The 27,616-nt window shown below is 47.3% G+C and overlaps 1 protein-coding gene across 2 annotated transcripts; it reads right to left on the bottom strand.

Moving 5' to 3' along the window:
- Positions 1-113: 113 nt before the first annotated feature.
- On the bottom strand, positions 114-27,515 carry CAPN2 (calpain 2). 2 transcript variants are annotated; one of them, XM_080408736.1, is made up of 20 exons: positions 27,194-27,515; positions 26,261-26,330; positions 18,155-18,273; positions 17,648-17,781; positions 16,644-16,812; positions 14,573-14,656; positions 13,023-13,108; positions 12,260-12,334; positions 11,880-12,040; positions 11,373-11,554; positions 8,646-8,857; positions 7,289-7,325; positions 6,382-6,447; positions 5,776-5,833; positions 4,669-4,785; positions 3,535-3,623; positions 2,866-2,944; positions 1,718-1,834; positions 1,170-1,228; positions 114-498 (listed from the first exon to the last, which is right to left on the bottom strand). In XM_080408736.1, the coding sequence occupies exons 1-20, from the start codon at positions 27,428-27,430 to the stop codon at positions 475-477; spliced, it is 2,175 nt and encodes a 724-aa protein (XP_080264862.1). In that variant the 5' UTR covers positions 27,431-27,515; the 3' UTR covers positions 114-474. The 2 variants fall into 2 exon arrangements, with proteins under 2 accessions (XP_080264862.1, XP_080264863.1); XM_080408737.1 differs by having other exon boundaries at positions 3,535-3,603; positions 4,721-4,785.
- Positions 27,516-27,616: the final 101 nt, after the last annotated feature.

Below are 27,616 nucleotides of genomic sequence, written 5' to 3'. Positions count from 1 at the left end.
AAAATATTTAACCAGAACAAGGGTGGGGCTTGACAGAAAGCATCTTACCTAAACACCCGTGTGCAGAGATAAGCAATACTTTGCCTTTTCAGATACCCAGGATGGAATGGAGCTGTTATTCAAAAACCTGAATAGCTGAAGCTTTAATGAGCTTTCTTCCAGAAGTCATATAAAACACCTTAAACACAAAGATATTAGCAAAGCAGTATTTTCAAAAGTTGCAACGAGGGTTTATACTAAATTAAAGCTTTTGTACAGTGGATATATAGTAGTAGATAAAGACAGTCAGACCCATAAAAATGAGGCTGCAGCTTTTTCTGTTGTTGAAATAGAACGCTTTCCTTCTTATAACTGTGCAAAGTTTGCCATGTGTAAGTTAAGGCACATTCACGTTAGGATGTTACTTGTATGTTGGCTTGATTATCTTCACATCCTCTTGCTCTTTTTGTGGTCTCTTGAGCTGATGTCAGTGGCTCAAATGACCGTAAAGCACAGCCACTATAACAAGAGAGAGGAAAATGGCCTATGGTTAAGTTTAGTAAAAATACCTGTAGCAAGTATGCGTGTTCCCATTTCTGGCATGAGGAAGAAAGGCTGAATTACAGAAGTCGTTTTAGGATCTTTCCTGAGTGATTTAAATTTGTATCTCATCTAAGTCTCAAGACTTTTGGGATGATCTGTGCATGCCTCATTTAGGTCCAGAAATGTTATGTTCAGGTAATAAGCAAGTCAAACACAGCTAGGAGGGCAGTTTTCTCCAAACTTAGTCCTTTCTGCAGAGCACACATGGTGCAGAAGAAGCAGGCATGGTCAATACCAAGAGTCACTCCTGCACTTACATCTACCCCGTTGACAGAAAATGCTGGGAGGAAGCCTGCATACGGTATCAGCCAAAATTACTGCCAGGAAGGGGTAAGTGGCTTCTGGTTCAAGTAGCTTTGTTTGTTTGTTAGAGAATGCAAGGTGTTATAAGTACATTTTTTAAAAGAAGGATAACCTTTGTTAAGTCTGCTTATAAATATACAAGCTATATAAATCCAGCATATATGTGAATACATATAACCAGCCATAATCAGTCAGAACAGAGCAGGACAGTCTCTACTGTTAACCCCTTCCCCTGCCCCCCCAAAAAAGTTGAAAACAAATGCTTTAGAGCCAAGTGAACTTACATTAACAAGGTTCAATTCTATTGTTCCAGTTTTCTCAGTATCCAGTTTTCTAAACATTTCTGCAGTAGGAGAGAGATGACAGACAAGGATGAATATAGGAACTAATTGCAAAGCCTTCCCCCTCCTTGTGCTTCAGGATCAAAAAGGAATGTAGTCCCAGAATCTAAAATTCTACAGTGATCTACACCCCAACACCCCAAACCAAAGGGGCCACTCTGAAGTCACTGCACACTTGTGTGTAAGAACAAGACTGAACATATTTTAAGAGTTCAGTCTGTACCATTAACACTATTTGTCAATTTGTAAGTGGTTAGAGTTCTGGGTTTTTTATTTTCTTTTAAATTAACATTTTGATGTTTGCATGGAAGATTAGCTCTGGTTCAGCAGCCTAAAAGGCCAATTCCTGGGTGCAGGAGGAAGCTGTGGACTGGGTTCCAGACTTACAGCTCAGCCTTGAAGTTGCCTTGGCTCCACTACAAACTTATCTGAATAACTTATCCTGGACTTGAAAACACAAAAGTCTGTCCAGTTATTAAGCGTGTACTCACTGAACAAGGTTTCCAGCCGAATCAAACACCGGATAAAGTTATCAAAGTCAATGATGAGGTCTTCATCAGCAAAACGAGCCACAATGATTTGATGTAACTGGCAGTTCAGTTTGAAACCTACAAATATGTCAAGGATTTAAAAAAGAAGAGGAACAAAAATGCAAAAAACCTCCAACCAACAAAAAAAAAAATCCTCCAACCTTACATACTGCCAGAAATTCAATTAGCTGCTTTTGCTTAAATGCTCAAATTTTAAAGAGGTTTTGCTCCATTTTGGAAACTCCCCACACTGCCTTCTGTACTTGGAGCAATTTAGAGCTGTGACTAGGTCACGTGTGGTCTTCCTGCTGCGTGTGCTCCCACACCTGCACTCCTCTCCCCAGGGGACGGAGCCAATTGCTCCAGCTCATGGTCCTTCCCTGGTGATGACACAGCTGCCAGCCTCGGCCTGCTGAGACCTGAGATGAAGCAGTGGCTTTCTGTTTCAAATGGGTCCCTATTTCCAAAGAGTATCTAAGCTTTTGGGACAAGAAACCCTGCCTCAGTCTTGCAGCGTGACAGGAGGGGACAGCTCCATACACCCCAAGCGTGGACGTTCATTAAGATGGCTCTAGAAGCTCAGCAAGTTAATTTGGGATCATATGGCTCTGTGATACCTGCCTCACTCACCCTTATAACTCAGATTTGCTTTTCAGTGGTGGCAGAAGCAAACTGACTCAAAATTCTTTTAACATTCTTGTGAGCATCACTCCTTAATCAAGCCACCACTCCCATTCCCTAGGTCACGGTATCCCGGTTTTACCGGCTTATGGCAAACCCATACATACCCAGGGAGAGTGAAAGACAACAGCCTGCTGTTAGAGGACCAGGTTGTTGCAGTTACCCTGTGCTTCTCCAAAAGTTGGTCACTACCGAAAATAACTGAAAATCTGTCAGTCCTTTGAGATGCTTTTAGTGTGTCTGCGTGGCAAGACACTGCTTCACAGAGGCAAGAGCCCAGGCTGAGCATCCAGATTAAACAGAGGCCTTTCAGGTCTCGGAACACAGGATTTTTCAGCTTAAAAGTGATATACAGGAGGCTAGTGAGCATCTATCAACCCAGCTTGAAACCGATATAAACCCAAAAAGAGACAGACCAATATAAATACCTGCTGTTTCCAGTGCTCTCCTCATCTCATACGAATTCATGGTACCAGATCGATCCACATCAATTTCCCTGTAAATTTTCTGCAGAACACAAAACCCAAAGCCAAAATCTGTCAATAATTCAGAGCGCGTTTTGGCTTTCGTCAGAGGAAGAACATTTTGAAATGCAGCCTGCCCTTTACTTAGGAGCATTTGCAACGTTGGTCTGAAGGACCAGGTACTTAATCTCCAAGTTCATCTAAAAGTGGCTTTAGAAAGTAAGTGGTTTTAATGCAGCAGCCAGAGCAGATAAAGACTCCAGAGGATTCCTTGAATGCCCATGCAAAACGGCATTGTCACTACCAGAGTGGCAAGACTGACACCAGACTCATGCTGTTAAGTGGAATGGCTAAACATATTTGGACACAAGTTAAAACAGCACAGAAACCCCTCTGGGAATAAGGCAGGAGGAGAGGCAGCCCCTCCTTCAGCCCTTCGCCCCAGCACCTGAAGGACCAGCAGTCACACCCCTGGCCTCCAAGGGACAAATCCTGGGGGACTGAGGACACAAATGCACTTTGAGCTGGAGTCTCTGCTTTGGGAAGTGTGACTGTACACACTGCACAAGGCAAATCAGCCTGCAGCCACCTCTACCTTTAATTGCATATTCTCCCAGAAGGGTTGTGTCTTACCTGGTATTTCTGAATCTTTGTCCACAGGGTGTGGAACTCCTTCAGCCCCAGTTTACCGCTCCCATCATTCTTCTTTGAGTTAAGGGAACCTCTTTGAAGGGAAGGAAAAGGCATTTGCCCTCCCTGCGCTGGGTTTACTTACATGGGCAGTTGTGACTTAATACTTAAAAAAAACAGTGCAATTCTGAAAAGGATGCAAGTCCTCTCTGAAGGACTTATCCTGTTGTCCAAGACACCTTTCTAAATAGGTAAGAGGATTGTTTCATTTAAACTGTGATCAGTTCACAAGCTTTTTCTGCTCCTCCTTTGGTAGCTCTCTGTATTTTCAATGCATGCTTAAAACAGCTGAGATGATGCCATTTTGTTCTGCATAGTTGGTTCAACACCTGCAGCTGCAGAAGCATGAGTCCTAAGTCTGGATTATAAACAGGAAAAGCTGCAGCCAAGCCTGTTATTTGGAGAAATTAAGTTCTTGCACAAACAGCTAACAAAAGAACCTGGTCATGGCATCACTCCCAAAAACTGCTAAGGAGTCCCTACGGACTGCCATATTTTACATCAAATTATAGCAGAACATAATTTTGTTTTGGTTAATTTTCCCTTATAACTATGCAATTCAACTCCTGCTGCACGGAGAAGCTGAACTATTCTTAGACCTGATCCTTCATCCTGTACTTTTGCCTTTATTCTTAAAAGTAAAAGCTCCTAAAATTCAGTGTAGCCTCTGCTTCCTGTGTTTGTTTCCCTCATTTTCTGTTTGCTAAGTCCTCAAGGCTTACAAGGCCCTTTCCAACTCCAGCCAGGTAACAGAGCAGTGAGGTGCACCCAGATGTGCCCGTTCAGACTCTGCAGCCAAGCCATTCACACCATGCCGAGAGCCCGGTGCCTTCCCCAGCACAAACACCACTTTGTCCCCAGCTAAACCAGGACATGCAACAGCTGGGAAGACTTCAAAGCAGATCGTCCTGTCTCATAATGTATTTTCCCCACTGCCTGGGAGAATGCATGTGCCACGGTGAGCAGTGAGAGCAAGGGCTACCACTTTTAGTCAGGAGAACCAGGGTAAAACCAGCTTTTCCAGCTCAGGAACCATTAGCACATCAGTATGGACCCACCACTGCAGAAGCAGCTCACCTACTTCAGCACAGGCAGAAGAATAACGTCTAGGAACAGCCTTAAAGGATACATCTAACAGGTCAACCATTACTTTGCATGTCTCAATACTAAAGCCGTCAGATTTAATATCTTGGCCTGTAAAGAAAGAGCAAAAGACAGGTTTATCATTGCCTGCCATACCACAGAACCTTCCTAAATATGGCTCCTGAGCTCCACAAGCAGCGCGCACACATCAGCCCTACGTGGGTCCGTGTCACCGGTGGCTTCCTGTGCAACTGGTGAAAAGGCTTAGGGTGAAAGTTGGCTGTGATGCTTCCCCCAGCAAACAGCCCTGTTACTGGTTTGTGAGTGTGCTGCAGAAGCAAGGGGCAGAGAGAAGGCTTTCCTGCCCCTACTGTCAGCCTGCAAAGACAAGGGTGGACTTTTGTGGACGATGAGGACTCCTGACAGCGGTAGGCAGCTTCATGCAAGGGAAGAAGATCAAATCCAGCTTGGTAACCAGCAATACATCATTGCTAACTGGCTGGTGCGCACAGGCATACAACACAGCCCTGGCTACCTGGTTAAGATTTCAGTTTGGAAATCAGACACTTCTTTCTCCAAGCGCTTATTTCTCCAGGACTGTTTAATGGAAAGGAAAATAATGCAGAGCCAAGCTCTGAATCACTTCACAGAAAAGAAGCCCAGAGCTTCAAAGTTTCTCTTCCTCCTCAGGGACACCCCAGACCATTGGCTGGGCTACTGTTTGAATCCCGAGTGGTTCAATACTAAAGCAGTAACAACTCCTCTTGATTATTATCAAGCATTAATCAAATCCATCCATCTTCCTGGCAGCCAATTCCCAGTAGTTGATGCTGGGATAAAAGCCACGCATATGCACTCTGCCAAAGCCCATGTCCCGTGAAGCACACACCTTCAGCGTGGGTGCAGCCCCAGTGTTTCTGCAGCCCCCTGAAGAAGCAGGAATAGCACCTGGCTGCGGCCATATGGAGAGCCAAGCTGCAGGTCTGGGCAGAGCCCTGGGCTTTGACTCTGCCCTGGTCAGTGGTGCGCTCTGTGGTCTCAGAGCCACACTGGAAACCTGCTGGTGGCCAGCTGAAGCCCCAGTTGGAGGAAGGTACTTACGTTTAGCCATGATTTTGTTCAGGATGTTGCGCAGTTCGAAGGCGGAGATCTCTGCATCCTGCAGAAAAGATGACAAGTTTTTCACTGTCAGCTGCAGACACCATCTCATAAGCAGCCTCTGACTCCTTTGGACGAGTTGGCCAAGTTCAAACATCCCTTGGAATTCATTTTGCTTGGATGGAAATGCAAGTAGTAAACTCTCTCCTCCTCCCATTCCCAGGAGCACCACCAATTCCCAGGCACTGGCACACCAGGGTCTGCTTGAGCCCTTGGGCAGGTGAGAGCAGCCTGGGGAGAAGGCCCAGCCCAGCCCTCATTGCCTCCCAGAGGGACCCATGCATCTGCACCAGATGCTTTGCCCAACACACAGAATTACACACAGAGATAAAAGCCATGCCTGCAGTTCAAAGATAGTGAAGACTGTTAGCCAGAAGCGCTCACAAATCCGTTCTGGAAGCAGATGGTTACACAGATTTCTGCACGCACAATTATGCACATGCTTGAGATCTGACTCACAGCACAAGAATTAACCTCCATCCTGGGGGAGGTGTCTCTCTTACCTACTTACCCATGTTACCAGCAAGATGCTAACAGAAAAATACTCACACTTCCTGCTAGCTGTCCAAAAAGCTTTTTAAAGTTGGGTTCAATGTCATCTTCACTGATCTCGGTCTAGAAGAGAGAAACAAAGAATATGGAAAGGAGGAAATTTTCCGCCCGAGAAGGACATAATGCATTTCCTTGCCCCTAGTAAAACACAATTTAAATGGCAAAGTTGAAGGTTTTACTTTTGCTTTGATTTGAATAAATTTTATTTTCAGGGGTGCCTCAAAATGCTGGTGTTGCAAACACTAAGGAATTAAAAACTTTTGCAATGGCTTTCACTAAAAAAAATAAAAATTAAAAAATCTTTATTTTATTGAAGAAATTACTACCAAATTCAGAACTTCACTGTTGCTGCTACTACTACTGTTGGACAAGCTGTCTTCATTTAAAGAAAAGAAAGCAAACTGTAAGTTCTTATCTTGGAAAAAAAAAAAAAAAAAAAAAGAAAGAAAAAAGTCACACAGAGGGGTAGATGCATTAGTAGGACAAACATCCCCAGCTCCAGCAAGACTAAACATATGGTGAGCCACTACTTATAGAAACAACATCACATCCAAAAACACCCCATGGCCAAAAGCTAAAGGCTAAAATCTCCTGGATTCCTGGAGAGTGAAGGGAATTTCCCATGGCTCCAGTTACCTCTGCAGAGACCACCCGATCTCTCTAGATGGGAAGCCCAAGCTCACCACCACTCGGGATGAAGGACAACAGGTTTCCATTATTGCTTTATGATGTTTCCATTTGCTGGACATTCAGCTATGGATAATGAAAAATCTGTTTCCAAAGTGGGGCAACAGTTCTTGACAATGCCTATGGACACACACCGCCTGCACAGGGAACTGGCATCCCAACCCCACTGATTTACAACAAAATGATCTCCATTTAAAACATTCAAGTTAAGATATACCTCTTCAAAATTGGCCTCGATTTCATCATCTATAACCCTAGAAAGAGAAAGAAATCAATATCAAAACCAAAACAAGTCACTTATCTGGTGCTCTTCTTTCAAGTTTCAGTTAAAGAGGGATTTTTTAGATTGCGGGAATAACAATGGGTGTTCAAAAGTCACCGGATTCACCAGCCACAGACACTTGCGTACCACCAGTGAAGGCAGTATTTTGCTAATGATGACAACGAGAGTTTTAAAACACATTACAAACCATGCAACATCCTGCAGAGCCACAGACAGGATTTTGGATCAGACATAACCCTTTGGGTCACTTAGTGCCACTGGCCTACAGACTTTACCCCAGGACCAGGCTCTTGGGTGCACGTCAAACTTTTATCTAGTCAGTTTTTTCTTTTGTGTCTTTTTTTTCCTTTAAAACAGTAAAAAAGGAGAGCCTTGAAGTCATTCAGACATGCCAGAGTGGGAGAAGCGTTTCACGCTGTCCCCCCAGCTGCTCTGGGAGCATCACACCTACAGACTGTGTAAGCACAGCTAAGGGCCCATCAAAAGCTGGATGTGCCTTCACACAACAGACATCCCAGTTTTCTCACCACTACAGAAACACACAACAAAAGATTAGAGGATAGTAGAAAGGTTTTTGCTTGCTCTGAATTAGGGAACTCAATAGGAAAGATCCCACACCCCTTCTCAAGGCTTCAGCCCAGCTGCTCTTTAAGATGTGACATGTCTAAATTTTTTCATGGCTTCACAGCTAATGGTGTGGTTTCAGCCACTTCCAATAAAACTCACTTTAATTTTATCAAAGGTATCATTTGGTTGAGCAAATATCTTGAATTTTTTTCCAGCCTGATCTCAAAGGTGTGAGATCAATTGCTGCGATCAGCGTGTTTCCAGACAGCCACAAGCACACACGTGTTTGTCTCCCAAGTGGAGAGAGAGCCCAGCCTGCTGCCCTCTGGGGCTTTCTTCTTTCCACAGACCAACCTGTGCTGGGGCACCCCGCTGTCCACCACCCAGTAACTACAAACATCTGCCCAGGTAGGGCTGGTGATAATCATCATCATCATCGGTATCAATATTTTGTTGTATTCTATGAATTCTTATTATTATTCCACTATTCCTTCCTGCTAAGTTTGTTCAAACTTTCCTCAGTTGCACATGGAGCAACTAGGGACAAACAAGAACTGCTGCCACCGCATCCATGCAGGACAACTGTGCACCCCCCTCCCTGTGGGGAGCTGATGTACCCCAGGCCTGGGCTGCTCCATCCTTCTGCGTCCAAGAGAGGGGCCAGGGAGGGATCAGAGCCCATGTGCCCGTACCGCTCTTACATGGTTACAAAACAGCTACATACGTGGAGTTTGCGTTTTTTTCCGAGAAGACTCTCAGACAGAAATCCCCGTTCTTGTTGGGTTCAAAGGTGGAGGGCACGATGATATATTCTCCTGCAGGGAGCTTGAACCGGTTCAGCACTTCTCGGAGGTTGATAAAGGTGTTTGATTTTTCTCTTGCTTTGTTGGTCAGGAAAAAGTTTTTGCTGAGATGAATATTTGTCTGTCCAGAAAACTTATGAAAAGCAAAAGGGAAAAAAAAGCCACCAGTTTGCATATATTTTTCCCTTAGAAATTAAAAATATAATAAATATGATAATTAATTATGTACGGGGGGGGGTGGGCAGGGGCAAAGATGTCCTTTCAACAGAAGTGAAAGGGAGGAGAGAGAAGGGTGGGTGCATCCCACCACAGTACTCCTGAGCTGCAGCTGCAAATGTGTTTTGCAGATCACCTCAATAAATCACTTGGGTCATGCTTATGTTTTGCAGATGATGATAGGCATGTGCAGACATTTGGCAAATTCTTCCACCAACTATTTTTCTTTAAAGCAAGATGATCCATGTCCCTCTGGTCCCCAGAGCTGTTGCCACCAGGAGAATGCAGCTCAGCTCTGCCTCGAAGGTCAGGCTGCCTTAAAGCAGAGAGCCCTCTTATGGAGGGCTCCAAGAATAAAATAAACATTATGCATTATAAAAGCATATTTGGAGTGCAACATCTTCCAAAACAAACTCTTCTGCGCAGGGTCTTATAGGTAGGCTATCTCAGCTCTAGAAGCAACCATCAGGAATTTACATGGTTCAGACACCTCCCCTTTCCTGTCCTCCCAGATTTTTTAAGAATGCAAAACCTGTCAGACCCGCTGCCATGGTGGAAGATAAAATTGCACCTTTTGGGCAAATCAGGTTTTTGGACCACTAAGGTGAGAGCTGAGTGGCTGCCAGAGTACTACTATGGCATTCAAAAGGTACATTTAAAAATTTAATTTACCAGTAGCCCCATTTCTTTTCCTGATAAAACCACATTTTACATAAGAGCAGCTGGTTTGAGCATAGCCTCGGGAGCTGTGAGGTGCCCCGGCTGCTCTGCATGCACCCTCACAGGTACAGCAACCTCAACCTCACTGTTCCTCTGAGGAGCAACAGCTGGGAGGTGCCTGCAGCCCTGCCTCTCACTGCACAGGCATCGCTGCTCGGCACCCCCTCTCTGCTCCCCAGGGTGTGCATTACCTACCTGCAGGTAGAGACAGAGAAACCAGTAAAGACAGAGCTTAGGGAAATGAAAAGAAACACCTCCTTGGACTATTAGTTGTGTGTTGAACAGGAACTCTGCACAATCCTGAGAAAAGCAGCTGTGCTCCGGGTCGGGGAGCAGATGTGGGTCTGGGCTGGGAGAAGACCCGTGGAAGAGCAGCTTTCGTGGGTTTGTGCAGCACAGAGAGCTCTTATCCCAACCCAAGATGCTCTGAAAATGCCACGTGGGCTCAAGGCCCCTTCCAGAATAACTGGCCTCTAACTTTAGACTCAATATTGTCCTGCAGTGGAGGAGGATCCTCTGAACCATTTCTTCCCACAAGCCATTCAGCCCCAGCTCTGCACCTTGACCACCCACGTATGCCACGTACCTCTGGGGGCACCTGCAAAGAGAAAAGGAGAGTTAGATGTTTGTTGAATGGCAGCTCCAGGGCTACTTCTTTTCACTGTTGATTAGCGGGTATATCCACACTTTTGAAAAAAGGCGGCTCCACTGGAGGGGGACTGGCTCAGCACTCAGCTCCGTCCTGGAGCCGGCGAGGCTCAGCCAGGGCACAGCCCGGCTGGTCGTGGTTTCCCCTCCACCCTGCAGCCCTTTGTGAAGACTCTTTTCCTTTGCTATTTCTTCCCACCTTCTCTTTCCCCCTCCCACCCTTCTGACCTCTCCGCCATCAGGAGAGGAGGCAGGGGCTGAGCAAGACAGCAATGCAGTTTTCCATTTCCTTAGGGGTTCAGGGGACCTAGCTTTGCTTTAAACCTCACGGGCCTACAGAGACCAGATTCTTTGTCAGGCTTTTCCAAAGCTGGGATATTGGGAAAGCACATCTTGCATATATTGCCTACAGTTACAGAGCAACCCACAGGCAAGACGGTTTCCGCTATTTTCACTGGCAGTTGAGCACTGCTGCTTTGCAGCTCTGTACAGAATATCCTGCTTCAGGAGTTACCACAGACACATCTCTGACCCTTCAGTTCAACAGAAGGAGTTTTACAAGTGTTTTGGCTGGTTCTGCTGCTGGTTTCACACTTCCCAAGCTAGCTCAGGTGTCCCAGCGAGGGTCACGTCTCTACCACACTGGTCTCATTCTGCTGCTTTTCACCACAGCCTGGCAAGTGAAGGGGAGACTGGATTTCTGCACTTGTAATGTTTATTTTTTAAATAGTTTTTCTGCTCCTCCATTTAGAAGCACAGAATATTATAGATGTGGAAGGGGCCTCTGTAGGTCGTCTGGTCCAACCCCTTATTCAAAGCAAGGCCATTATCCAAGTTAATGACATTGCTCAGGACCTTGTCCAGCCTAGGTCTGAATATCTGCAGGAATGCAGATTCCATCACCTGTCTGGGTACCTGCCCCTACGCTTGACCGCTGTTTTTATGGAGGATAATTTTCTAAACATCTAAATTTCCTTGCTGCAGCTGGTGTCCAACTCAAACCCACTGAGTTTTGATAGAAATCCCTTTGACAGAAAGTCTGAGAACTGCCCTACCCCATTGACAGGGGTACTTGCCTCATAAATCGCAAAGCCGATGGTGTGCATGTCCTCTCCCATCTTCCTCTGCCTCCGCCGGTGCTTCTGAATCAGGCCAACGAGGAAAGTGCAGCCCCCCTCAGGATCATCAGGATCCTCATCTTCTTCCTCCAGCTTGATTAAATATTGTGGATTTGTCCAGAAAGTGTCTGGGAAGTGGATTTATGCAAACTGCTCAGAAGTTTCTTTGAAAGCAATTGTGCAGATATATACTTGTCAGCTAGGGCAGGGGTGGCTCTGACTTCCAAAACCAGCTGTGAGAAGGAATAACACTCCCTCACCCCAGCCCTTACAACCACAACCAGACCCCAACCAGGGAGCCACACTTCCCAAACGCTTGCACTTTTTGGATATCAGTCCTGGATATCCCAGGTACACACTCCTCCTCCATAGGCCATCCCAAACCAGCTCCCAGAAGAAGCTCCTGGAGAAAGTACAAGTGAACTTGTAAAGGGTTTCTCAAGTTTCTCTTACTTGGGTAATTCCTGCAGCCCCCTGCAGTGGCTCCTCGCCTCCAGTTCCCATCCAGCTTCAGCAGCCTCCACTTCTTATACCTGTCGCTTGCCAGGGTGTCTGGAGTCAGGTTGCAGATCTCCAGACGGGAGTAATGCCTCAAGAAGTCGTTGAAGGCCATCCTGTGGGAGACAATGCCACTGACAAGGTCTCTTTAGGATGGACAGGTTTCCTATACAACTGCCTTGTCTACCCTCCCTCTCTCCAGCTGCAATTTAGCACTGGGATTTAGGGTGAATTTGCCCACTCATCATGGAGAGTGTACTGGGAGAGGTTACTCTGTGTGAAAAAAGCAGAGAAGACATTCCCTTCTGCCTGAATGGAAACCCAGCGATACCTACCAAAATTCCCCATCTTCATGCCTCCTGGTCAGCTGCTCCCGCACCTCAGGGTCAACACCACTCCAGTTTGGGCAGCTGAAAGACAATCCCACATGAACTACAGGGTATGGTAAAAGTCAAACCCCAATGTAGCTGTTCCAGCACAAGATTTCACTTTCTTACAGCTCCATGCAATTGCAGTACTCCACATCATCTAGCTTATAGCAGCTCCAGAGCTCTCAAACCACAGTAAAATCAAAACCTGGGATATTAGACACCTTACTTCTTAGATATCCCAGGTAAGGATGAGAAGCAGAGTTTTATTTTCAGAAAGTGCTAATGCCTTGACTGAGAGTTTTATTTTAGAAAAAGCAAGACTCGGAATAAATACTGCCCAGCCACAGAGTAAGTAAACTCCAACTTTCACTGCTAACAACAGAAATGGATTTTTAAAGCCCTTTTAGAAAGTATGTTTTCAGAAGCTCACCACTGAATCCAGGCTGTTAAATAAGCAGAAACTACAGAGAGCTTTCTAGGAATCACCAACCAAATCACTGCATCTCACATGAAGGCAGGTGCTTGCACGAAGGGCGCCACATACTGCGACATCCATGTGGGAGATGACAGTGATGGGATGGCTTCTTTGAAACAGCTGAGAGCAAACATCACATCCAGATGTGACTTACAGAGGAATTTGGGGTAGGGAGAAGATGGATGGCAGCAGAAACATGATCGAAGCCCTGCAGTAAAAGCCTACGGGCAATGCACAAAACCATTGACTCACTTGTCATTCCATTTCCCAGTCCACTCCACTTCCCCCCAGGGATTTCGGATTCTGATCAGCTTTTGCACTGTTCCTCGGAAGTTGACCTGATGGGATCAGAAGTGTATGGAGAATTACCCAGGGACTCAGCACTGCGCTCTGCTCCCTTCCACCTTTTCTATAGGAATTAATGAACACGACAGAGCAACTGTCTCAGTGCTGTGTGCGACAACATAAATACACAAACATGCACTCACCTGGTCCAAAATACACGAAGTCAAACTGATTTTAAATTAGCTTCACGCACCCAACCTTGGCCAGTGATTTACAGCACGCACAAATCAAAGCTTACAATAACAAAAATGTCTGGTTTGCACCCCTAGGAAAAAAACCTACCTCTGACAGAATTTTAGGCAAAGGGAATGTAAAGCTGCTACAGGACTGCCAAAAAGCAGGTACAAGGGGATGTTTCTCTCAAGTCATCATCTCTGTATAAACTGCCTTTTCACATTCAAACAACTTCCCCCCCCCCCTTATATCTGTCACAGGAGATGGGATACTCTGGCCACAATCCTTTTGATCACACGAAGGCTCTGCAGCACAGCAGTGCCAGCCTCTCCTCCTGGCCTGTTATCTGCTGATCTCTGCCCACACTGAGGCCAGGCCAGGCCAAGCTGTATGAGGTTCAGCAGGAACACCCAGTGTTCATGGGGAACACACGGCACTAATTTGAGGAAGGTGCTGGCACACCCTCCAGAGCCTGAAGCAAAGAAAACTGCACAGAGCAGCAGCAGAGTCCAGAGATGATACCCTGGTGCCCAAGATGAACTCTCCTTACAAAGCCTGCGCAGATCTCCAAAGGAAAATCCTGGCTAAGTCATGCCTGTCTGTGAATTAAGGTCAACAAACTCCCTCTTTGCTGCTTTTGCTGTGAGAGGAGGACCAAATACACACACGTAAACCTGCCTGTTAGTAGCGTCCACCTCAGTGCAGCACGTCAGTGAACACAGTTACTGGTGAAGTAACCAAAAGTCCATTACAGACATGGAAGGATGCCACAATCTGCTTCCTTCATTTTCACTTGTCTTACCTTTGCCAGTCACCTACTCTTGGAGAGGCACCTTGCATCTGAACAAGCTGAAAAGCACGGCTCTGCAGGCATTTAAGGGACAATAATATTTTTGGTTTTGCTTGGCACACGTCTTACTATGTGTTTAAAGTACAGTGGTGCCTGCTACGCAGAAACGTGCTGAAGGGCCCGCTCACCAGCAGAGGGTAGTGTGCCCTCTGCACAGACCTTCCCACAACCCACTTGCTGGGAAATAGCAATGATTTTTTTTTAAAAAAAGTGCTTTTGTTTTTTGTCAGCCCCCCAAGAAGTCAAGTTTGTGTTTATCAAAAACACACTAAGTCAATATTCCTTCAGAAAGGAGAGACTCAAAACCTGATTCAGGAAGAAGGGTGATACTCAAGAATTTGCAACACTGAAGATGAATTTGTGGCTGCTGCAGCCCGGGAAGGATGATGCACAAAGCTTGCTGCATTTCATCCCTTTGGGGTGGCACACCTACCTCCTCTGCCCCGGTGACTGAGTATGCGTGTCCCTTCACCAGCTTCTGGGAAGTGACTGCCTCCGTCTCCGCCGCACTGGTGATCTGGAGGAGCAAAGAAAGCAGGTGAGCATGGCTTTCCACGTGCAGGGGATTCAACAGAGCAAAGCTTCTCCTTCCAAAGGAGCTTTAATCTCACTGGGAGGCTGCAGTGGGGCTTTAGCTGTTGCACAGAGGCAAGAAGAGGGATCTGTGTGACAGAGCAGGGGGAGGGGCAGGCAGCATGCACGGTGGTGCTGGAGCCCCAGGGCCCACATTTGTGGCATGGGGTACACACCAGAATCCCTGCACCAGAGCAAAGCTCCCTCCTGGCTCCAGAACACTTGGTGTGGGACATCCCCTCTTGTGCATCTCCAAACGCTGCACAAAGGGGATACACACAATGAACTCCATGCTCTCAAGGGACCAGGAAGGAACAGAGGACGATCAGCCTGAGGCTGCCCAGGTGTCACCAGGGATCACACCGAGGTCCAGCAAGCCCCGGTGCTTTGCTTTGAGGTCAAAACACCCCCTTGAGTTCCACAGTGGGGTGGGAGTTTCCCTTCCTTTCCCCAGCACCTCCACCCTGCGATCTGCCATGCAGGGGAGCAAGGGAAAAGGCTGCGCTTTGGATGCCATTTGTACCTGAATGCATATCACCCTCTCACTTTTTCACTGCCATTACAATACTCTGGCAGTGTGGCCCATAAACACTGCAGAGAAAAGTCACTTCTTGCTAGGAAGCGACTGCTTGACATCTTGCTGTAATAATGCTTAACTTTCCATGAAATATATGGTTGTCATTGCCTTCCCACCTTTTCAGAAAGCACGTAATCTTTAAACAAGCCTATTTGAAGCTTAAAAAAAAAAAAAAAAAAGAGGGTGGGATCAAGCAGGCTGGATTCCTGCCCTATTACTGTCCCACAGCGCACTGTTCATGAAACAAACTCTGTGTCCCCATTTCTCTCACAGAAGAGAAGGAAAGATTTTTACAGGATTTTTTCAAAGGCTAAACTCACTGATGATTTCTTTACAATACAGAAAGTGTCAGTGCTTACCAACAAGGGAATATATTTACTTCTCCCCACCCCTGACAAGAGATTTGTATCACTCTGGGGCAAAAATCCAGATGTCAGATCCTTATCTAAATGCAAACGAGTAAAACAGGCCTCAAAAAAGTGCTGCGAAGCCGAACACTGACATTAACCAAGTACTTTTCCTGCTGTGAAGCTTCCCTCTCCTGTGACTGATTTAACTTGAAAAATGGGAGGAAACATTTAAATTTATACTATGAATGGAGTTCCTGTAAACAGTTTACCTTCCCTTTAGACATAACTAAGATGTAATCTCATTTGGGAGTAGGGTGATTAGCACAATAACGATACTTAGACTCCTATCAGTAAAGCTACAAGCGATGCTGAATCCTTGCAGGCAGGGCCAAAGATCCTATTTTCCTTCTTATGCAGGTTCAGCGTTTGACAACGTGGTTTCTCATAAAGCCTGGCAACAGTCTGAGCCTCCCTACTTCAAGAACAGAGCCCAGATATTTTGGGAACGTTTTGGTACAATTTGTGCGACAAACAGGCTCCAGCAAGGACGGCGGTTGCCACCTCTGAGCACCTGACTGCAGGAGCCACCAGCAGCAGCTTTCTGTCCAAACCCACTCAGCCCGTACCAACCTGCGGCCAAGCTACAGGCTTTCTTGAGAACAAAGATGTACATCAGGACCCATACTGAGTTCCCTGTATGATTCATTACCATGAACCTATGAAACAGTACGAGCTTGAGGTCTCAAGGAAGAAACACAAGTGGGGCAACAAGCTTTTACACACAAACTAAGGAAGTCTACATTTCAACCTAACCCCTCAGAAGAGCACGTGCCTGGGCCACACTCTTGGGTCACATTCTCCAGACACAAGGTAGAGCAGAGAACCATAGGCAGAGGGGATCAGCACCCTTTGTGCACGTCCTGAGGATGGAGCAGGGGTCCACCCCGCAGCTGCCCAAGTGCACGGCAAGAGCCAAGAGTCCAGCAATAAGCCCGCTAACTCACGTCAATGGAGCAGCCAAGGAGAGAGCCCTTCTGAAGTGCCTTCTGAATGATTCTGAAGAGGTTGGGTGGTGCCTTCTGCAGCTCATACCATTCTGCAATTCCACCGGTGAAGTCCTCAAAGCCTTCAGTGGTGGTGCCACCAGAAAGAGACTCGTATGATCCATTCAGCCTGCATGAAAAGGGACACACACATACACAATCATCAGGCTCCCTGTTCTCCTCTTGGAGAAAGGCACTCAGTTGTGCCAGCTATCACAGCACTTCTGCTTTCAACAGCACCACAGCAGCTACAAACATGCCTTCCATTCAGTTCTGCTTCTTAGACCTCTGTATTTGGAAAGCCCAGCATAAAATCTTATATGATCACACATACAGGTTGCAGGTCCAGTCTTATCAATGACAAAAATCATGAAGACTATCTGAAGAAAAATTAGTATTAAAAATATCAAGACCCAGCAATTTGCCTCTCTAGTTCCACAGTCTTTTAATTCCTTTAACAATTATGGGTCCTATTTTCAGTTGATCCAAATTAGCTCAATTTCTTAAGTCAATTGAAAATAGTAATGTTAGGCAGAATTTCTCCATGGCCATCCCAAAACTGGAAATTCAGATTTGAGCATCTTCACTTTAAACAGAGACATGTGGACTAGCATGCTTTGTACACTGAAGCACTGCAGTTGCAAGCCCTCACAGGTGCACAGAGCACATGAAATGGAGCTTCCCAGGCCCCAGTGACAGGTGACAGCACTCTAGGAACAGCCTTGCCATGAGACTCAAGACCTATTTTTCTTGGCTAGCAACAAAGCCAATGTGTTTGGCTACTTGTCTTAAGCACCTGTCAGCAAAGCTTTACTAAAGCAGCCCTTGTGGGATACCCCAGAATTTGTAAAGGCTAATAATTAGGCTGACATTTTAAACACATGGTATCCATGCAGCTGAGGATTCTATGGGGATGCAGAAGCATTAGGAGATTCGAGTGGTGTGAAAGCCCAGCCTGGACTCACTTGGCGTAGGCCTTCTCCAGCAGCGCGCTCCAGAACTCGCTGCCCTCCGCCGAGTGCACGAAGAGCAGCTCCCCGTTCTTGGTGGGCAGCCTGTCGTCCACTACAACATCCACCCACTCCCCGTACTGCCAGAACTGGAAAGAGCACAAACATCTCATCACCACCCTGTGCTGTGCACTCAGGTCACCAGGACATTTATCTGCTAACACCGATTTCCTAGAGCAAAACCAATCCCCCTCAACAGTAAGCTTCGCCCACCCTGTTCAGGGATGCAGGTCCTCAGTGGGATCTGCTGATGGAGGAAGGACCACAAAGACAGCCTCTGCTCCCAGCTCTTTGGTTAGCACTCCTCTTTCTTCTACCACCACTACCCTTCTTGGGTGTCTGTTTTTCTGCCTGGCTCTTTGAGGTCCCTCAAAACGTTCCAGGAAACATCACATATGAAGACATAGCCAGCCACACCAGTCCCTGGTCAAGCACTGGGGGGGAAGGCTGTTTTCCACGTACCTGGAAGTGGAAAATTCCTGCATATTTATTCTGGAAGCTCTGGTCTTTAGGAACAACACGGGCCAGAATTTCTTCATTCAGGGTAAGAGAGGCAATAGCAGCCAAGAGCCAACAGTCTCCTATAAAAAAAAAAGAAAGAAACAAGGAGACACCATTCATTATTCAAACTTTATTCCTTAGATTTTGTACTGCATAGAGATTGCGCATTATGACCACCAACCCCTTCAGCTGTGATGGGATGATCCCTCCCATCACTTTACCTCTAATGCCGATCAAATGTGTGTACACAAAACCCCACCATCTCCAGGGAAGTGTTTTCTCAAGACCAAAGCGATAAAAAAAAAGCAAAAGCAGGCTTTTTTATGACAGTTATTACCCATGCTGGGACTATTTGGAAAAAAAACCCTCAATTCAATTGAGTGTCTACAGGTTAGGAAGCAGCAAGGGGAAAAGGCAAAGAGCAGGGCCGGTGGGCACATGCAGGTACTCAGGGTGCAGTTACTCCTCAAAAGGCCAGTGTTTTCTGAAGCATAGGTGGTTTTCCTTTCCCCCCTCCATGTTTAATAAATGCCTGTTGACTTGCCATCCAGAGACCTATCCTATGGACAAGCTCCCTTTAAGGTCCCTAGCCAGCCTCCTACCAAACAGGAGCTGCTTTCACCTTGTGCATCTCTGGAGACTCTTACCAGAGGCCTCTCTGTTTAGTCCCACATCTCCTCTCTGGTGCTAGTTGCCGGAGAGTCAGGCAAGCTCTGAAGGCAGGCACTGTTCCCCAGTCCCAAACACCTCTTTCCCCTTGCTGGGATGGAGCCAACATACACCAAGCTTGCACGCCGCAGCCTCGGGGCCCACGCAGTCTGGATAGTATTTTTCCACACCATCTCCTACCAAGCAGAGGGAGGAGGAGACCACAACTGCATAAACATTACCTCTATTTTTGTAATTATTTTCAGCAACCAGTGTTACTTTAACAGAGAGGTTACCTTTCTGCTTTGCCACGGGCCTCCTGCAGCCCATTAGCAAGGTGGTTAGAGATTTAAAGAGCCAGCCAGATCTGACTCCCACAGCCCAACACAAAACTCCTCATTACCACAACCAGATCTGCTGTTGCCTTGCTTTGTGATCACAGAGAAGTTGGGATTACACAGCAGATCCCCAAAATGGTTCTGCAGTACCTGTAGGATTGCAGGTTCAAGAAACATAAACCAGCTGCAGCTGCTAGCAAGTCAGAGGCCAGCAAAGCAGCCATCTCCATACATCCAGCTCTGTCCTACAGGAAAAGGGTCAAAAGCTCACAGGTGAGAAGCTGGGATCCAAATGGGAGAGTCTCAGGGAAGGTTAACTCTAAAGCAGCAGCTCTTGAGGGCCACTCTCTGGCACCAACCCATCCTGCTCAGTGCCAGGAGCAGCACAGGCAACCTGCAGGCTGCCCCACTCTTCTCTTTGCAGCTGGTCCCCAGCAGCAGCTCTGTGAATGACATTTTATCCTATGGCCCTTTTCACGTTTCATGAAAGGTGGAAGAGGTGAAAGCACAGGATAATTTCAAAACTTGAGATGCTTTTACTATTTTGGAACCTGGAGGGGAAGAACTGAATGTAGAACTTTCCCTTCAGCTCTGCCTCTGGCTGCTTGTACTGTAATGGAGAAATTATCGTGTCAGAGAAGATTTTCAGACAGGAAAGTCATCCTGCCATTCTCTGTGACAGATTATGAAATAACGAGGATGTTCCCCTCCCTCCTCTGCGATAGCACATCCATCTCACCCTGCAAAACACCAACTCTTCTTACAGCCCCCTTCATCTCGTTGGGAGCCTCTTCCCCGGGAGCCATGTACCCTCTGGTGCCTTCCAAGGCACCACCAAGCCCAAAAAACGTGCTTGCTGGGAAGACTGGGGTCAGGGAATACTAAGAGACATTTTTAGATGGGCTACTCTACAATTAACAGTATGATCCCCTGCCCTTCAGCCACGTGAGGGCTTTAGCAGTTACCCTTCACAGCAATTCTCCTTACAGAGGAGGACGCTGAAGGGCTCTGCAAACAAACCCTTTGGTCAAAAGGCAACAACAGGACTTCAGCTTCAGATCAGCTTAGATCTGTGCTCTCCCACACACAGCCTGACCATGCAAAGTTATTTTTGTGGGTTCTTTGGTGGTTTTTTTTTTTTACTTCAGGCAAACCTGACATCAGATAATCACTTGGGAGTGACTGCCCAGAGATTCCTTCTGTGCTGAGGATCCTTGTTTTTAATAAGTCTCCAAAACAGGTAGCTTCTGAACAAGAGTTGGGGTTCTTGAAGTCCAAGGCAAAACTCCCTGCTAGAGAACAGCCCTGGCACTTTGACTGGGGCTTTTGTGGGGTCAGGCTGAATTAATATCATACTACGTCTGAATTAGTATCATATTGGCTCCACTCCTTCCCTGTTTTTCTCCCACTGGCAGTCATCACACTGCAAGTCAATTAATTAACCCAGACCAAAAAAAAAAAAAAAAAAAAAAAAAAAAAGTCCTTCTGCTGCCTTACTGAGTTAAAGGAGGTCACAGCTTGTGACAGCACTCTTCTGGGTCAAGAGAGCGGTGGGTTATTATTTGGCAGCAGAAATATCCTGTGTCAGAGACATTGCGGGAAAAGGGGATGGATGTAAACATACATGTGCACTGGACCAGCACACACCACAGGGGAGCTGAGCACTCTCCACCAATGCCCCAGCACTGCACATACGCAGATAACCCTTGCCAACCCCACAAACGTTTGTCTTCTAGCACCCAGGAGCCACTGGGTGTTTAAGACCAACAAAATCCTAAAAGAAAAAGGAAAAGAGCAGGGATCTTCATTCTCCTTGCTGCACCACTGTGTTCCTGTTCCAGTAGGAACAAGAATTCCCACCTGGGAAAAGTTACCAAGCCTTAGTGAGACTCTTAACTTCTAACAAACAGCAATCTCAAAGCACCCTGCACATTGGGAAGAGGCATGAGACACCACAAATATACAAACTGATAGGCTAACTGGTCTCATGTCAGCACAAAGGCCAAATAACTGATAACCCACAGCGGAACAGCCCCAGCACACACCCCACGCTCTGTAAGGCTTCTACAGACAGACAGGTGCAAATCAGAGGCGAAGTGAGTCTCTGGCATCCCAGATCTACCCTAGCTAGACTAAAGCCAGTACATGCATGCTTGCCTAGATGTCCTGGTTTCAGCTGGGATAGAGTTAACCTTCCTCTCATTAACTGGTGCAGTGCTGTGGTTTGGATTTGGTGTCAGAACAACCGGTGCTGGCTGGCTCAGATGGCAGCTATCCCACCATTCTTCCAAACAAATATTAGCATTTCTATTTCAGAAACAAGGCAGGGGCTGGGTGGGCAGGCAGACAGCAGCACAGAAACAATAAATGAACAACTCAATGTGACCACAGTAGCTCAGGAAGCTTTGGTCAAAAGGCTGCTTAGGCATCTAGATTAAGAGCACACCCCTTTCGATGCTATAATACACCTTTGAATCAGATTTCCTTTGTAGATAAGAAGCACTGAAGTTCAACGAGGAGAAACTCCTCCCAGAGGACCTCTAAGGCCATAAGCAGAATATAAAGAATTTCCTTTACTATCTAGCTGTCCCATCAAGGCAGACATAAAGAGAAAGAAACGGCAATCTCTGCTGAACTTTATACTGGTTTCTAAGGAGAATTTGGTGTCAGACAAACATAGATGTTAACTTGGCCAACTCTGGGCAGGGTCTTCTTGAGGTTAAAAGGCAGGTGCAGCATATACAGGAGACACATCACCCTTTGGTTTCCACGTTTAAAAGTGCTCAGCAGTCAGGATATCATCTCTCCCTTTCTGAACAGCCATTACTAAAAGCAGACCTGATAATTCAAAGTCTGGATGAGAACAGATCTTGTGACAATACCTGGAGTTTTAGGCTGCACTAAATAAGCCTGAGCAGGGTCTTTACCAAATAGCCTTAACTATAAGAACCGGTATTTTTGTATGGCTCTTGTCAGCGACTTTCCTTTGATAGTGAAGTCCAAGGGGAAGGTAACAGACAGGTTACTTCTATGAAGAATTTGAAAGAAGTGTTAGCAGGGCTAGGTTAATCATGGAGAATTTTTGTAAATGCACAAAACAATAGGCAGAACAACATTACCAGAAAAGAGGATATACCAGGTTGTGAGCTCATTTATATTAACAAGTATTATTTTTCCTGCCATACTTCCTTTTTGCTACTATCAGTGTTTTACTTCTTTCTATATATCCATCTCTGCGTTTACCCAACCTCCATCTACAAACAAGAATGTTATAAAAAAATGTAATTGCAAATCAAGCATAAATAGCCAGAAGGGCTTAAAGTTGGCCATTCACAGAATCCCAGAATGATCAGGGTTGGAAGGTACCTCTGGAGATCATCTAGTCCAACCCCTGCTGAAGCAGGTTCTCCTAGAGCAAGTTGCACAGTCGCATCCAGGCAGGTTTGAATGTCTCCAGAGCAGGAGACCCCACAGCCTCTCTGGGCAGCCTGTCCCAGGGCTCTGCCACCCTCAAGGTAAAGACATTCTTCCTAATATTCAGAAGGAACCTCCTGTGCTGCAGTTTGTGCCCGTTGCCCCTTGTCCTGTCGCTGGGCACCACTGAACAGAGCCTGGCCCCGTCCCCTTGACACTCGCCCTGAAGACATTTGTTTGCAGTGATAAGATCCCCCTCAGCCTTCTCCAGGCTGAACAGCCCCAGCGCTCTCAGCCTTTCCTCAGCAGGGAGATGCTCCAGCCCCCTCATCCTCTTCACAGCCCCCGCTGGACCCTCTCCAGTAGCTCCCTGTCTCCCTTGACCTGGGGAGCCCAGCACTGGGCACAGCACTCCAGATGCAGCCTCAGTAGAGGGGGAGGATCACCTCCCTTAACCTGGAGAGCAAAGACAAGCAAAGCATCCCTGTGAAGTGCCTGGAGGGCTGTGAGCGAGCTCCTCTGATCACTGCACAGCCTATAAGAGTATGGGGTCAAAGCAAAAATGTACATTCAGCCAATCGCAGACACCTCATTATTTTAAAACACTCATAGCTATAAATTAACAGCTACTGAATGTATTTATATTAATACTGTGGGACTTCAGGAAGTTTTCTGGTTAGAAACATGAGGCTGTGGCAACCCACTTACAGTAGAGTGGTTTCCAGGGTAAGCCAGCCATGCATCTCATTTTCTAAATTCATCCTATTCAATTCATTATTTTTCCACACATTTTTGTGCAAGGAGGAGACCCCTGCACCTAACAGCAGATGACAGATACTGCGCTGTGTACACCCCAGTGTTGTGATACCATGGTGATATCCCCTCCAAAGAAGGTGGTTAAGGGTGAATATGCTTCCTCTCAGCAGCAGCTTTGGTTCCTCTCCTCAGCTGTAATGAGTCACCACATCCCATGTGTTACCCTTCTGAGCCAAATACCATCGCTGACTTCAGATCTGATACTGCAAAACGAAGTTCAAATATTTGCCTTTAAAAGTTTCTCCTAAAAAGCCACAAACCCAGAATAAAGGATAATCCAAAGCCCAAGGGGCAGAATTTTCGTGTCTGGAGAACCTAATGAACTGCCACCTTGGTGAGGGGACAATCTTTTCTGCACTAATGATCAGCTATGCCTCTTATTCATGGCAGTATCTTATAACCCAGGTCAAAACCAATGAAAAAAACTTACAGGCTGCACCTGGCCTACAGACCAAAGGCTCTTGGGCTGAAAGGCACATCTGTACGACTGCTCATGAGCCGAGCTGTTCGATTACACATCACCTGCCAAGAAGCCTGTTGCAGCAGTGATGGGTGCGCGTGCTTTGGGTGCCTCATCTGTTCCTGCAGTACTCCAAGATGTTCTGAATAGCTTACCAACAGCCATGAAACTCCACTTGGATACAGGTCTGTTGTTTTGTGATCAAGCCTTTTGGGGGATAAATAAGACTACAAAAGCTTCCTGTGAGAAAAAGCAACATGATAAAAAGTACAGGGTTTTGAAAGCAGCTGACATCTTCCAGTGCAATCTTCTCTGTAACATCTTAAAATGTGATGGGACATCAGTGTTGGCACACAAAGTTCAAATAAATGAAAGCCTAAGCTAATGTATTGATACAAATGCTGGTGTCAGATGAGGCAGTGGCAAAAAAAAAAAAAAAAAAGTGCATTTGTATAGCACATCTGCTAGCCTCATTGTGTGAAAAAGCAGAGATTCAGTACAGGCTCTTAATAACTCAACAGCTATACAGACCAAAGATCAATAGCATCTAATTTTTAATCAACCACCGAACTATCACACAATACCAAAAGCCTGCCCAGATTCACAAGAAGATAGTGAGGCAAGTTATCACAGTACTCAGTCATGGCAAAAACAGTAATACAACCAAGAACACTAACAACCTCCTATTCAAATAATTGTTTCAGGAGGTAAAATACCACCAGCTGTGAATCAGTTCGTATCCTTTGGTGATATCATTCAACCTCATGAGAACATCAGACTGCTGCAGACTATTAAAGCAACAAATGCTTTCAACAATTTAAAACAAGGTTTGGCATTAGGAACAGCAAATCCACAACTTGAAAATGAAATTAAAAATTTTTCATTCCAGCGGTCTTGCTGCCACAAGGTCTCGATAGAAAAGCTGGAAGCCTGCAGAAGGCAGAAAGCAATGAAGTGCCTTTAGAAGCCAGCATCTCTACAAAACGCCTCTAATTTCAAGTTGAACAACTTCTTAGCTGTAAAGCTTCACAATAAATAAAGAGGAAAAATGTCTGTCATGCGTGTTAAACACCATGACATGCTTTATGCCAAAACAGTCATCGTGGGAGACATGATATCAGGCAGAGAGAACACACAATGGAAGCTGGTGACATGCCAAGAACTCCACCCATGACACAACCGAGCCTAATCCATGCCACAAATAATACTGGGGCACAAGGAGAACTAAACTGACAATCTAAGTATTTTTTATTGTCAGGACTTTTTATACAAATTGTATCTGGTTGTTAAAGCACTAAATAACTTCAGAAAGAAAACATGAGCACAAAATACATGAAATAAGCTTCCCTATCCACTGTATTTTTAGATATGAAAACACAAATGAAAGCAGCAGGACTAGAAGCCAAGAAGCCCCAACAAGACTAATATTATGCTGATACAAAGCAAACAGAACCTCATTCCTTTGCCAACCCTGCTGCAAAAGCACAACACACGGCACATATTAGTCACATTTCCCTACACTGAGAGCTTTCCCTCAACCCTGCTGTCAGTCTAGCCTAAATCCCTCTTCCCACAGTCATGGAATAAATAGGAAACTCGCTGCTTCCACTTCAGCTTATTTCCTCTCACATCCCCGCAGCTGTCCTCCTCACCAGCTTCCATGCTGCCTTCCGGGAGGACAGGCACAGAGGCACTCACCTAAAACCCCTTCTGGCAGGCAAGGCAGGAGAGAGCCTGCGAGAGCGGGATGCACAGCCAAGTTAAGCCGCTTGCTTCCCGCTGGCCCCTGGGGGCTTCCTCGGAGCTCCCAAGGCTCCTCTGGAGCGGCTGACCAAGGGGCTGTCATTGCACAAAGCGAGTGGCAGCCATGGCAAAAGCAGAGGGCTCACAGACCGGCCCATCCCTCCTGCCATACCCCAGTTTTGTTTTCCTCGAGAGTTGGTGAGCAGCAGGGAATCCCCCCATGTAATTTGTTTTCTCTGCACTGCATCTTTCCAGGTTTCAGGGGTTCCCTCCCGCTTGGCAGCACACTCTCCCACTGGGGAAAGGAATGCCCTGCCTCACATGCAACTGCTCTTCTAAGCAGACTGTTAAAGGCAGAAATTAGTCAGACTGCTCTCAGGCACAGGGATGTGAACATGAAAGGAAGTGGCAGTGATCAGAAAAGCCATCAGGAAACCAGCCTGTGTCATGCCTGCTTGGTGCACACAGCCAGGCTGCACTCAGTGGCCAAACACACAGGGTCCCAAACTGCAAACACCAAGGAAAGGCAAGAAACGTCCGATTCCATATGAAAAGAGATAGCAGGATGCAAAAAGATGTATTTACTGAGTGAGTTACAGCCTGGTACAAACTGTGGTGGGAAAACCCAGCTTTCTGCTTCCACCTTACCTAATGCCCCTTGGCAGATGTCCGTGCGAGTGGCTCCACCAGCTATGAACTGGGGGCTGGAACACAGCTCCTGGGAACAAAACAAGCCTCGTGTCACATATATCCACAGGTAAGGGAGGGGACAGGGCCCCACCGGCAGCAAATTTAAACAAGCGACTGAGCACGATGATGAACACCACAGAGATGGAGCAGGTCAGGAACGAGCGTGGGCACCAGGCACACCAGGAGCAGTGAGAACGTGAGCTAGTGACCAAAGCTTGTGGGCAGCCACCTCACTTCACAGTACGTGCCAGGAGGACCACTGTGTTTTCACACACGTGCACACACCACGCTGCTATTACCTCCCTGCCACTGACTACGTCTTTCGGAAACGCCTAGGTACCGCAGAGTCCACCTGAACCCCAGAGCTGCTTTGGCCAGACAGGGCTGCTTCAGTAGCCAGGGGCTGAGCCAGGGCTCGGAAAGGAAACCTCCACACGGCAGCCAGCTCATCTCTGCTGAGGGAAAGAGTTATCCCAAGTGACAGCCCCAAGTGCTACCCAAAGCAAGTGCTTTGTCTGTATGGAGAGTTCAGGATGGAAAGACAAAAGGGTTTTTTGCAGGTTGTCTTCCAGATGGAGCATGTCACCCTGCCAGCCCAAGGGACAGCCCCAGCCCCACAGCGCGGGTGCGCCGGGGACTCGCAGCCACCGGGGGGGGGGGCTCCGACGGCGGGTCCCAGCCCGAGGCCGCCCGCACTCAGCAGCCGCGCCCCCACCCGCCGCCGGTACCCGTGTCGGCCGGAGGAACGCGGCTCCGGGCGAGCCAGGAGGGAGCAGGGGGAGCGCAATCGGCACACACACAGCCCCCGGCAGAACGACATCAAACCCCATTTAAGTGGGGAGAAAAGCCGGGTGAAAAGGCGGAAGGATGCGGCCGCCGCCGCCGCCCTACCGTGGGTCTGCGCCAGACGACACCCTGCGTCTTGTAGGAGCTGGGCCCCAGCTCCCGGTAGCCGAGGGCGGTGGGGCCGGCGGGGAAGGAGGGGTCCTGGAAGAGCCGCCCCGCCTGCAGGCACTCCTGCCGCAGCGCCCCGAAGTCCTGGCCCAGGTAGGGCACGGCCTGGCCGTGCCGCCCCGCACCCGCCGCCGCCGCCCGCTCCTTCGCCAGCGCCGCCGCCATCCCCGCCATGGCCGCGCCCCGCCCGCGGCCCGCTCTGCTCGGGTCCCCCGCGCCGGGAGCCACCCGCCCCCGCCGAGCCGCGGAGGGCGCGTCCCCGCCCGGTGCCCGCCCCCGCTCCCCGCGGTCCCGGGGGGAAGCGCGGCTCCGCCACAGCCAGGCACCGCCCCGGCCCCCGGGCTGTTCGGCGATCACAAA

This window comes from Falco punctatus (assembly GCF_963210335.1).
Source record: "Falco punctatus genome assembly, chromosome: 12".
NCBI lineage: Eukaryota > Metazoa > Chordata > Aves > Falconiformes > Falconidae > Falco > Falco punctatus.
This window is presented reverse-complemented; position numbering and strand designations above follow the sequence as displayed.